Source organism: Nicotiana tabacum, chromosome 1 (genome assembly GCF_000715075.1).
Source record: "Nicotiana tabacum cultivar K326 chromosome 1, ASM71507v2, whole genome shotgun sequence".
Taxonomy (NCBI): domain Eukaryota; kingdom Viridiplantae; phylum Streptophyta; class Magnoliopsida; order Solanales; family Solanaceae; genus Nicotiana; species Nicotiana tabacum.
Genome location: NC_134080.1, coordinates 50,714,536 through 50,727,387, shown reverse-complemented (window position 1 = coordinate 50,727,387; position 12,852 = coordinate 50,714,536). Strand labels below are relative to the sequence as shown.

At 37.9% G+C, this 12,852-nt stretch overlaps 1 protein-coding gene and 1 long non-coding RNA gene across 2 annotated transcripts; one reads left to right on the top strand and one right to left on the bottom strand.

The window, feature by feature from the left end:
• The first annotated feature begins 1,126 nt into the window (after positions 1 to 1,126).
• LOC107769436 ((S)-coclaurine N-methyltransferase) lies at positions 1,127 to 5,241 on the top strand. The gene is made up of 8 exons (XM_016588651.2): positions 1,127 to 1,603; positions 2,690 to 2,798; positions 3,018 to 3,242; positions 3,657 to 3,756; positions 3,840 to 3,950; positions 4,073 to 4,156; positions 4,354 to 4,412; positions 4,587 to 5,241. Exons 1-8 carry the CDS (start codon positions 1,417 to 1,419, stop codon positions 4,777 to 4,779), a joined length of 1,068 nt encoding a protein of 355 aa, XP_016444137.1. The 5' UTR covers positions 1,127 to 1,416; the 3' UTR covers positions 4,780 to 5,241.
• Positions 5,242 to 5,823: 582 nt separating this feature from the next.
• Positions 5,824 to 10,221, bottom strand: LOC107769435 (uncharacterized). The gene is made up of 2 exons (XR_001644392.2): positions 6,224 to 10,221; positions 5,824 to 6,121 (listed from the first exon to the last, which is right to left on the bottom strand). It is a non-coding gene; the product is annotated as an uncharacterized LOC107769435 (long non-coding RNA).
• Positions 10,222 to 12,852: the final 2,631 nt, after the last annotated feature.

Here is a 12,852-nt window from a genome sequence, read left to right as displayed (position 1 = left end):
TATTATGGTACTTTTAAAGGCTTGCAACTAGTGTCCGGTGTGTATGTAAAAACAGCCATGACTCTGTTGGCAACAAGTGTATGTATGTGCGCATACATTTATGAATATGTATGTATGTATGTATGTATATGTATGTATGTATGTATGTATGTATGTATGTGTGTGTTAAGGTTGCTTTCACGGTCATTTATGAACATTTATTAATTTTAATACCATATATACTAGGAAGCATGGTCGGTCCAGATTCATGATTAAAGGTTTATGTAAGAATGTTGGTTCGCACGAGCCTTCGGGCGCCGTGTGCCGGTCGTATCTCACAAGGTTGGAGTGTGACATATAGATATTGTTCGGTCCAAAAAAAATACACATTATCAATATCATTTTATTTGTTATAACTATTTACTTGTATATCGCTGTATGAGTATTATAATTAAACATTTAATAAATCATACTCTTATGTCTTATTGCTCATATAACAAATTTCACAAGAAGTGCATGTCGAGAAAATTTAAAAATAAATAAATGAGATAATTGTTTAATTACGTAGAATTTTGAAGAATAATTATAGCCAATTTTATTTAAACTTGAGTTTAATTATATATAGTGGCAGTGTGAATAATTTTATCAAGCTAAATGTTTCTGGGAACAGAATGTTCTTAAAAATCATCACTTGGTAGATGCAAGCTACACGTTTTTGCTTTTGGACCACACCTCTTTTTATTCTTTATGTATCACGAGAAGATCTAATAGGGAAAGTTGCCAAAGGAAGGTACAGAATGTTGTTTATAGGACCCACTTTTTTTATTTGTTTGTTCTAAAACGAATAATGTACTTAGTTTATATTTAAACATACAATTATTATTTTACTTATTTTATTTTTAATGAGAAATTGTTTTTGCTGCATAAATTGAAGATTCCATAAAATCTATTTCTATTAAAGTTTTCAAGATTATAAATTTTAAATTTTTTTTATTTTTCTTAAATTTCGTGTCCTATCAAATTATGGCATATAAATTAATACGGAAAAATAGTAGTAACATTTTATTTAACTCTTAATATTTCCTAAACTCTTTGCACTGCTTCATTGATGTAGTATAAAAGTTTTTTACTGTAAATTTGTAATTACGTAGACAAGAGTAGATTATTCAAGTGGTGCATCCTTCACTTCTAATTCGAGTCATCCCAAAATTATGATGGGAGTTCTTGGAGGCAAAAAAACAAAATTATGTATGTAACTTAAACTCAATTATTAAATAAAGTAGTACTTTATAAATTTTCCCTTTCATCATTGCAAAGGTGAGGCAGTGCCCATAACTTGTAGATAAGCCCCTGTACTGCAAGAGTGAACATAAAAGAGAAATTTAAGTGCATAGCGGCCATTTTTGCTTCTCCTTAGTCCTTAAGCAGATCAGAAAGATGGATGCGATAGTACAGGTGCCTTACAATGCTACGGTGCGTTTAATGCTGTCTTCTCTAGAGCGCAACCTCTTGCCTGACGCCGTTATACGGCGGCTCACACGACTGCTCTTAGCTGCCCGACTTCGTTCCAGTTACAAGCCTTCCGCTGAGCTTCAGCTCTCTGACCTTCTCCACTTTGTGCACTGTACGCACTTTTCTCTAACTTTTTTTTTTTGTAAAGTTCAAGTTCAGTTTTAATTTCAGAAAATCATTGTTTTTCCACTACTACTGAAGCACAGTGTATATATTGTGTGTTAAACTTTGTTTTATGGTCAAGTTTCACTTTTTTGCTGGAGCTTGTAATTTGAAAATTTTAGTGTAACTTCTCAATTTTTAGGAAAATTTGAGGCGGATTATGCATGTGAACCAAAAGCAGTAGAAAATTTATTTTACAAGCTGAGATTTAGCAAAGGAAGGATTAAGGAATGTACGCAAGTTAAATAGTGGAGTAATTACTTACTCTTCTTTTGCCTTCATTCCAACTTCAGTTGGACGAGATGTCTTGATTTACTGTCCCAATGAAACTTAAGTAAGGATAACAGATTAGTTTAGAATGTAGTATTAGGGGTTGTATTGCTAACGGACAAGTTATACAGGACTATAATAATAATATTTATTGTCATTTAACTAAGTCGTACTTAATAATTTAAATTAAGTAATGCAGGGATTATATATTCTGGAACACAATGCTCTATTTTGTACAACCTTCTTTTGTATTTGAGTATCACGAGAAGATCTATAGGGATTAGGGACAGTTTCCTAGAAAAAAGTGAGGCTTTCTGTTAATTTAAAGCAAGGTGAGTTTCTTATGACACACAGTAATAAAGTATTTGATTCTGTTAATATATGATACATGGTCAGCTTTTGGCTCAGCTTTTAGCTCAACTTTTATAACTTGTCTATTGGTAGTAATCTGATGGCAGCAAAGGGCTGTGTGACCCAGAAGATGATGAAATAGTGCTATGTTCATAGTTTTATCTGTTATTCTGTAGGCATATGTGTCAAAATAATGTGGAATTTGGGTGTTGAGACTTGAGACACTAAAATTTGGAACACTGGCCCCTTAGAATGCCCAACCAGTTGCATTAAGTACATAATGCTGGTAGAGAGAACAAGACTAAAGTGCTACGTCCAGTATATGCTTTATACTAATAAGGATGCGCTTCGATTGCTTGCCTGGAATTTCATGCTTCATTCTTTATAGAATTTTGATTGACTGCTTCTTTTACAGCTTTAAAAGAGATGCCTATAGCTGTGATGACTGAGAAGGCGAAGTCCCAACATTACGAGCTTCCTACGTCTTTCTTCAAGTTTGTTCTTGGAAAGCACTTCAAATACAGGCAAGTATCTCCATAACTCTAAAGTTTCACCCTCCTTCTGGGTTACAAATATACATTTTTAGTACTCCATTCTCATTGCGATACTTTATTCCTATATGTTGCACTTCTAAGAGAGTGATATTATTAGAAGAAGTCAATAATAATGTTCTGTTTTATCACGACATACGCTGTTCAAATTTAATCTGATAGTCTTACTTGGCTTATGTTTGCTATAAGCAGCTGCTGTTATTTCCGCGACAAGTCAAGCACTTTAGAGGATGCTGAAAAAGCGATGATGGAATTATACTGTGAAAGGTCACAGCTGAAAGATGGTCACACTGTACTTGATGTTGGATGTGGCTGGGGATCCCTTTCTCTATACATAGCACAAAAATACTGTAGCTGCAAAGTTACTGGAATTTGCAATTCAGTGACTCAAAAAGCACATGTCGAAGAGCAGTGCCGGTACTCTTTTTGATATGCTTTCGATGGCTTAAGCATATTGTTGTTATGTTTTATTTGATCTAGGAAACATACAAACGTTTCTATATCATACTTCATTTACTTATCAGAAAAAATATCCTGCTTCATTAGTCTTTCGAACTTGCTGTTACGAAATCCATTTGGTGTTGGCTCTAGTTATTGTCTAAATAACCTCATCTGAGAATCTTGTTTATGTTAATTTAACCAGAGTCTTTCCTCAAAAACGTTCACCACTATGTGGATTGTGTACACATTCTGGTGTGTTCCTATAGCTGGACAAAATTTTCTAAATGTTGATTTAGTGAGATGGGTTTGTATAGTTTCTCTTCTAGAATAATGGAAAGATCAAGTTCTATATTGAGAACTATCTTATTTTCCTGTGGTTTATGTGTTTAGGGAATTTCAGCTGCAGAATGTGGAGATCATAGTTGCAGATATTAGCACATTTGAGATGGAAGGTTCCTATGATCGAATATTGTCTATTGAAATGTTTGAGGTATTGTGTTTAAACAGAGTATTTGTTCTCAGGTTACAATTTACAGTTATGATATATAGCTAATAAATATTTTCACTTCATAGCATATGAAGAACTACGGATATCTCCTCAAGAAGATCTCCAGATGGATGAAGCCAGATAGTCTTCTTTTTGTTCATCATTTTTGCCACAAGGCATTCGCTTACCACTTCGAGGTACATACATTGATCTGCTGATGCATTGGTTTTTAGATAATGACGAATCTATTCACTAGAATAAATTCGAATATCAATCATTCCCTACTTCAATTACAGATATAGTATATAATTTTCTGCAGGATGTTAATGATGATGATTGGATCACTCGCTACTTCTTCAGTGGCGGTACGATGCCTTCTGCAAATCTCCTCCTTTATTTTCAGGTGAGCTTATAAAATCCAACATGCTGCTTGTTTCTTACATCTAGTACATTCGATCACATTCCATTGAAAGATGCATAAATGACTAACAACTACCAGAAGTCACATGAAACAAGTATTTTGCAGTTGAAAGAACATGCCTTTTGTGGCCTTAAACCATTTTATGATTTCTTAGTGTTTAAGGTGATGTTTGCATGCAGGATGATGTTTCTGTGGTTAATCACTGGCTCGTTAACGGAAAGCATTATGCACAGACAAGGTGAGCATAGAACATGATTGATGTATGAGCTATAAAATGACATGGTTTGCCAATTTGAATATTTTAAATAAAAAAGAAGGAAAAAACATGTGTGGTGCTGTTTAATGGGTTTTAGCTTACGAGAATAACCTTGCTCATTTGATCAAACAACTAAACTAGAATACCCCTTTTCAGTGAAGAATGGCTTAAGAGAATGGACCAGAACAAAACTTCCATAAAGCCAATAATGGAGTCAACTTATGGGAAGGATTCAGCTGTTAAGTGGACTGTCTATTGGAGAACGTTTTTCATTTCAGTTGCTGAACTGTTTGACTACAACAATGGAGAAGAATGGATGGTTGCACATTTCCTCTTCAAGAAGAAATGATTTGGCAACTGTCCCCTCTTATACTGCAAACAAACTGTAGAAGAAATAAGCATGTCTGCTCAGCTGTCCACAAGCATTTTTCCCAAAAGCTTCAATTAGTGAAACACTCTGTACGTCTCATATTTGAAGAGGTGGATCTTGCACTGATCTCCTTACTTACAGAGCATTAGGAGATCTAGTAGACGATGTGCCGATTGCTGTGATCTTAATTTGCATATTAGTTTCTTGCCTAAAGCATTTAGGAGGATGTATTGCTATCAATGTTGTTCCTAATCAAGTTTTGCCCATCAAATTCAAATTCTAGAGTAGAACTTATTGACTCCACTAGTTAGGAGTAGCCCGGGCCCAATTATTATAAAATTTCTTTCTTCTCCTATGAAGTTGCCTCGGACAGTTGTAGTGTCTATGAAAGATCAAAATTGATCTCACGTGGTAATTTAGTGCTTTTGATTTTCGTCATCCCATTGTAACTATTTGTATGATTAAGATGGCGATTCTCAAATGCTTTGCAAACTACTCTAGACGATTTGGAACTATAGCGTGTAAATGATCAAATGAAAATCACAGGTCACCTGGTAATTTAGTGCTTTTGATTTTTGTTACCCTAACTATTTGCATGACTAAAATTGTGACTCTCAACTACTTTGGAAACTGCTTAGACAAAGCTCTAGATGATTACATGTTCCTCGGTTACGTTCCACAGAGAAATATTCAAAGTAAAATATTACAACTCCCTAAAATTCTGATTGGATATTTTGACAGTCGAAGGACAAGCGCAGTTGACAATTGAGATACAAAACATGTGGTATGCATCTCCATGGACACAACGGAAAGTTACTTTGTTTACCAAAAAAAACACTGATGAGCTAAAAGAATGATTTAATATCTTCACTTCAGCAATGATAAATCAAGTTCATAATAGGAATAGCAAAATTCACTTGACCCACATAGGAAAACCTCTGCTTTCAACATAACGAACCATCGTCACATGTTAGCTAGTATTTTTTTCATGTATGCTGGTGCTAGTAAAAATAGTGCTCACTATTGAAATTGAAATAAGTAACCTCAAGAAAAAGAGTATTATGTACAACATGGATACAGGAGGGTACTTCATGGCACAATATTATATGCAAAAGAGGATAAAAGTACAGTTAGATCTGGGGTACTAAATTTCAAGCATAGTCAACTTCATTGACTGGGCTTTGGTTGTAATCAGCAAATCTCACAGTGATATACGAATGACGAACATATCTGAAAATGCATGGAAGAAGAGTGAGGATTTTGAATCTTATTGTCTCATCCAGTATTGGTGAAATTGAACGAATTAATTGGGCAAAACCACCTGCACTCAAAGGAAAAAAGAGTAAGAAGACAAAAACAATGCTTAAGTCAAGGAGCCAAGGAAGCATAAGAGAGCATCCGACAAAATAAAATATTGAATTACCTTTTCTGCAATAATAGGCACCGTCGCAACTTCTATCTGTCATATACATTCTAACTGACACATACATTTTGGATGAACATGTTTGTATCACTATTTTCTTAACTTGCATTCCTTGCTTCACAGATAAACTAATACCTTTATCGACAGGATATTTGAGAGTTGGTTAATCTATTTTTGCAATTGGAGAGGCACTTAGTATCCAAATATCTATTTTTGCAATTGAAGAGGCACTTAGCATCCAAATATGAGCATCGTGCTTCATCTTTTATTAAAAAAAAAAAAAAAAAAAAAAAAAAAAAGCCCAAGAATATCAGGTTACGCAACAACAATTTAAAGTTGCCTCAGTAAGCATGGTCATATATGGTGCACCTTAACGATAGACTTGTTACACACCTCTGTTGTTATGATCTGTATGTGCAACTTGCACTCGGTCCATTTCAAAAGTAAAACATGACTTAATTTTCACAAAGGCAAAATACATAACTTGCCCCTTAAACTATGGACCAAATCCCTGTTACACACTTTCTTACTACAAAAATTATCTTACACATTTAACTTTTTCAGAGTGTGTCTAATACACACCTCTTTTTTCTTGACCAGTTTACCAAAAGATGTATAATGTCACGCACCAATAAAGTCATGACATGTGTCATTATTATTTTTTAAAAAGGAAAATATTTAAAATTACTCTTATACCCCCAATTTGAAAATCCTTTTAACTTCTCCATCTTCTACTGCCGTGCGCCGTCGATGGCACCACAAGAAAAAAGTCATAACCACAGCTTATTAGCTTCACCCATATTCAATTTTGCATTGATTCCTCCATAGCAAACCCAAGACCGAGAATAGAAGAGATGAAAACTGAAATTGCAACTCCTATATTTTTCATTTTCCTCTTCCATTTTCAGATCTCATACTACACTCAAACAAAGTAAATCAAAGTCAATTTTTCATTTCCATGAATTAAACAACTTTATTATGAATAGATCTCAAACCTACCCTTATAGGAAGGAAACTGAGTTGGGATTTTATAATTTTAGTCATTCTCATGAAATATTAAAAAAATTCTTTTTTATTTATGTAAAGATTAAATAGTTTGTGGGTTTTAATGACAGAAAAAAAAGCGACAGAAGTTTGAAAGACAATTTTAAACAAAATTTATAGCACTTCCTTTAAATTATTTACCATGAGTTTTGTGAATTTTTGAAATTTCAGAGGAAGAGACGAAACAGAATGGGTGTTTGGGGAAGGCCGGAGAGGAAGGAGGTGGGTCCTAGTAGTTTGGGCAAGACAGGAGACAGAGATTATTAGTTTGGAAACTTTTTTATTTGATAAAAATGGAAAATAAAAGAAATACACGCGCTCATTATTTTTGTTAAAACACTCGCGAGCCACGTATCAAAAAAGGTGTGTATTAGACACACTTTGAAAAGGTTGAGTGTGTAAAATGATTTTCGGGGTCAGAAAGTGTGTAACAAGGATTTGGTCCATAGGTCGAGAGGTAACTTATGTATTTTGCCTTTCACAAAAGAAAAACTTCTTTGCTTATTCAAACATCCTTCAATTGAAGTCTTCAGAAAGAAAATTGATAAATTTAGAAGCTATATGAAAAATACCACCAAACATATATTGGAACTATGATCAGGAATTAACTTCGATGATTCTTTAAATAGGAAGAAGGACAAACCAAATGAAGAACCCATGTACCTTCCAGGATCAATGCTATATTCCTAATAGAACTCTATTTGCTTCTTCACTTCCAACAGTGCGCTTTGATGCAGCAGAATTTTTAAGCAATAGACAGTGAAGAAGAAACTCACTTGTGAATACATGAAAGTTCCTATGAAGATAATGGCAGCTCCAAGTGCATTGATGAGTCGAACAGGTATTTGGAAGATTATGATGGAGGTAACAATGAAAGATATCCGCTTCATTGTATTTCTATGCTAAACAACAGGTGAGAAATCTCATCCAATGACATATAAAACAACTGGTTATATAAGTGATAGCATATGTCATGTGCTGATACTCTATACGAAACCCAAAGACAAAAACTGTTAATAGGATAGTCATAAAATATTTCGTGAAAAAAACTTTTACTATAAGCATCCAAGTAGGAAAACTATCAGCAATAACATAACAAGAGCTATCACATAGTTTATTAAATGATTCAGAAGTATGCAAAAGAGAGAGTTAGAGACTAAGGCAGCATCCATTAATATAGACACAAGCACAGCATCCATAATCACCTTATACCTGACTGATGCCTAGGAAAAAAGGGATTAATATAAAGTACCTTTAGTTTTTATCAACATTCTAAAATAGTCAAACAAAACAACCATGATTCAAGTAATATGGAGGACGATGTAAACTCAACTCAAACTGCAGCAACCAAGATACATATTCAATAATTGAGGTACAACTATTCCTCAGCAAATACTAGGAGCATGCATCATGAAAAGTGGAAGTTGTCAATCCTCACCAATTAACAAAATTGGATCCTATTTGAGAGAGTGTGTTTTGCCATCCTATTTCCCACCTTTCGGAACCCTCCATTGCAATTGCAAAAGGCGTAAACATTAATAGAGATATAATTGCCTGTAGTAACACTCAACATGATTTCAGAATCTAACAACAAATATATTCAAAGTACCAGCATGAATAATCAAATATCACTCAAGTAATAGCTTGTTTAAATGTAATCTAATTAATTGCTCCCACTAACAATGTTGAAGTTGAGCTCGGCAGCAGCCAAAAATGCGCAACGGCATGATGGGCACAAGTGACAAATTAGTACTAAAAGCCGGCTAACTACTCTTGATGATGTGAAAGAAATTGCAAGTTCAGACATACTAACAGTCACACGCCCAGTTGTATGGGCAACTGAATTCTGTCACCCAGAAAAATAAATGGATAAAAATATTAATGGGAAATAATGAAAATTGAGTCACATGCTCTCTTTATCTCTAAATGAATGACGGAGTTCAGAGTCACTGAATTGGATCACACTTACTTGTTTTCTTTTAAAGCGAAATAAAATAATTTGATTCAATTTCGAAGGTGGCTATGATGCTATCAGTGCTTCTTCCATCTTTTCTTTAGCCGAGAGTTTATCGGAAATAGTCTTCCTGCCTTTATATGGTAGGGGTAAGGTTGCATACATCTTATCCTCCCCAAACCCCACTTGTGGGAACACACTGGCCAGTTGTTGTTGTGGGATTCAATTTCGCAGGCAGTTCATTCATCCAGAAAATCTTCTTATAACGAAAACATTTAAATTTACAGGTACATAAAGATTTTCAGTAACTGAAAACTCAAATTCGTAGTATGCAACTCTTAGAATATCAACACATATAACTCAAAATAAACAGAGAAATACTCCGCTTTATTTCATTTATAAGCCAAGATTCTCTACATCTAGTCATTACAGCCAGGAAATAGAAAGTACCCATTTACCATCAAGAATTTCAATATCTTTTACCACCTTCTATAGATCACAGAGCAGAAACCCACCAGCATCTCACAGTTCTTTTAGCTTTTTCTTGTAGCAGAAATCCATATAAAATCTACAAGAAAGAGGAAACTGTTTTGTAACAGAGTGCAGATCTTGGCTTATTGAAAGGAAATTGGATGGGCGGAGATGACGGCCGGCGGTTTCCTTTCTATCTTCTTAAAGCAAATTAGAAAGCGGCAGACTGGCGGGCGTTCATTCTGGGGATGTACGTGCCAGAACTGGGTGAAAACAGCGATAACACGTGTGTTAGGCTAAACAATTTTAGTTTCCCAAAATACCCCTAACGACCCTAAGCTCCTCAAATTGTGGCTTATTAATAAGAGGAATTAATACTTCTGGTTAATGCATCTAATTGAGTTACTTAAGACACATGGAATGACTTTCCAGCTAGGGACTCTCCTACCATCAGAACCAGAAATAAGCAATGAGTTTCTGGACAGAAATGTGTAAACAAAGCACAACATCAATGATGACGTGAGCAATATATGAGATTTCAGAAAATGGCTTTCAGAGAAAGTAAGAGTTTACCTCACAATAGGGATAATTAAGTAATCATTGTTTATTCCTTGAAGGGATAGGTGTAATGCCCCGAGCCTGGGATCATGAGTACTGTTACGCGGCGCCTTCCTGAGATTCCTTGGAAGGGCGACGTAAGGCTAAGCAACTGATGTCAGTGCAGTTACTGTCCGCCAACTGAGGTCCCCTCCGTACGCTAGACTAGATTGTCAGTGCCGTACGGGAGAACCAATGTCAGGAGAAATTGAGAGAACAGGAATGAGAATTGAGAATGAAAGAAAGCTTGATTGCATTAATGAAAGCTATTACAGAAAGGAAATGCGGTGTCGAGGGGGAGAGACACCAGTACAGAGAATTGTTTGCTTGCTAGAAAGTTTTGATTGTTTGGTCCCCCTTAATAATGCTTAAAAAAATAATCCAAAGCTACAAGACTAGACTTGATTAAGCTAGAGAAACATAATGAAATTACATGGAATAAAACTACTCTATATTTACAATGAAAAAGACTTAGTTTGCTATAAGGCAGAAAACATGGTCGTTGTCGGCAGCATAGTCTTTGGCATCAGGATCTGCGCGCGCGGCATTGTCTGCGCGCGCGGCGCTGTTGGCATCTGCCTGCGGTTGGGCGCTGGCGAGGGATATCGGTGGGGCGACAGAGGCACATGCGCGCTTGTCACTTGGCGCGACCAAGACCACGGGGCCGTCCGTGGCGCTAGGCATTGGAAGGCTTGCTAGGACGCCACGGGGCGCGCCCAAGGGGTCATGGGGCACGGCTGGAAAGCCGCCCATGACATTCTCCCCCACCTGAGTTGGCGACGTCCTCGGCGCCTTACTTGCAAGATAATCTTCAATTAGGCTCTTGTAGGCTTTGAGGTTTGTTCCCCTCTCCCAAGTGTTCTCCTCTGTATCACAGCCCTGCCATTTCACCAAGAACTCCTGGAAGACTTGGTTCATCAAAGTGCAAAATGTAGCTGGGGCGTTAGTCAAGCCGAATGGCATAACTAGGAAATCGTACGAGCCATATCTTGTCACACAGGTCGTCTTGTGCTCATCACCCTCTGCAATCCGAACTTGCCAATAACCTGTCTTCAGATCTATTTTGGTGAACACTGTCGCGCCACCCAGTCTATCGAACAAGTCTGCCATTAACGGAATAGGGTACTTGTTCTTCACAGTAATTTTGTTTAGAGCCCGATAGTCCACACAGAGTCGTAGACTACCATCATGTTTCTTTTGGAATAGCACAGGGGACCCGTATGGGGATTTGGAGGGCACGATAATCCCTGTGTCTAGCATTTCCGTCAATTGTCTCCGAAGTTCGGTGAGTTCGGGTTGTGACATTCTGTAAGGCGCCCGGGCAGGTGGCTTCGCGCCCGGCACCAGCTCAATTTCATGATCCACAGTGCGCCTAGGCGGTAGTCGCTTTGGCATGTCTTGTGGCATGACATCTTCAAACTCTAGTAGTAGCTCCTTCACGGGTTCAGGAATGGGACCCGAGGAGCATTCTACATCTTCGATGCAGAGGGTTGCTAGGAACGTAGGTTCGTTTCTTTTGACCCCCTTCTTCAACTGCAAGGCCGAGATGTTTTCAACGGCCATCTTCATGGGCATGCACGGGATAACGCAGGGCTTGGCCCCGTTTGCTCCCATCATCAGTAACATGTCAGCATACGGTACAGGCATGGTGTTGGTTTGCCTCAGGAATTCCAATCCAACTATCAACTCGAAGTCATCTATGATCACCACACGCAAGTTGAATTTTCCTTCGTAAGGGCCAAGCTTCATCGGTACTTCTTTGGCTATTCCACCCACTGGCTGGGGAGGTGAGTTGATAGCCTTGACACGGCCTCTACCTTTCCCTACGACTAGACCAAGGCGCTCCACCTGAGTCGAGGCTAAGTAGTTGTGGGTAGCACCCGTGTCTACCATGGCCCGAATGGGCTTGCCATTCACCTTCATCTCAACGAACATTAAGGTCCTCTCGTGCTTAAGAGGAGTCTCATCATCCGCCTTCTTTTTCCCTTTCTTGGTGACGGGACATGGGTCCTTCTTCTTACGGATACCAGCACTAGTCTCTGCTAATGCCTCAGAAATGGAGCCAACAATTGCATTGAAGGCACCTACGGGTTCAGTCTGATCCGCATCGTCTGAATCGTCATCTGTCCCATCATCAAGAGTCTGATGGGCATTCATCTGTGCATGTGGGCACTCATTGTTCCAATGTGGTCCGCCACAATGACGGCACCCTGAAGGAGGCTTCCTCCCCCGATCATTGTTGTTAGATGCAGCACTGTTGCTGCCTGTGGAGGGAGCCTTAGGTTTGGTTGAGCTCCGATCTCCCCCACTTCTGCTAGGGCCACCATTGCTAGACTGGCCCCCTTTGAATCCCGCTCGGGTAGGCGGTTGAGGCCTATCCTTCCGGGCTTCCATTTGATAGTCCCCAAGGCATTCAGCTGCTTGGATCGCCTTGGGCAGGGTATCTACCCGTTGCCTTTGTAGCTCCATACGGGCATAAGGTTTCAGCCCTTCTAGGAAGGTAAAGAGCTTGTCTTTGTCCCCCATGTCGCGTATGCTTAGCATGAGCGCGGAGAATTCCCGC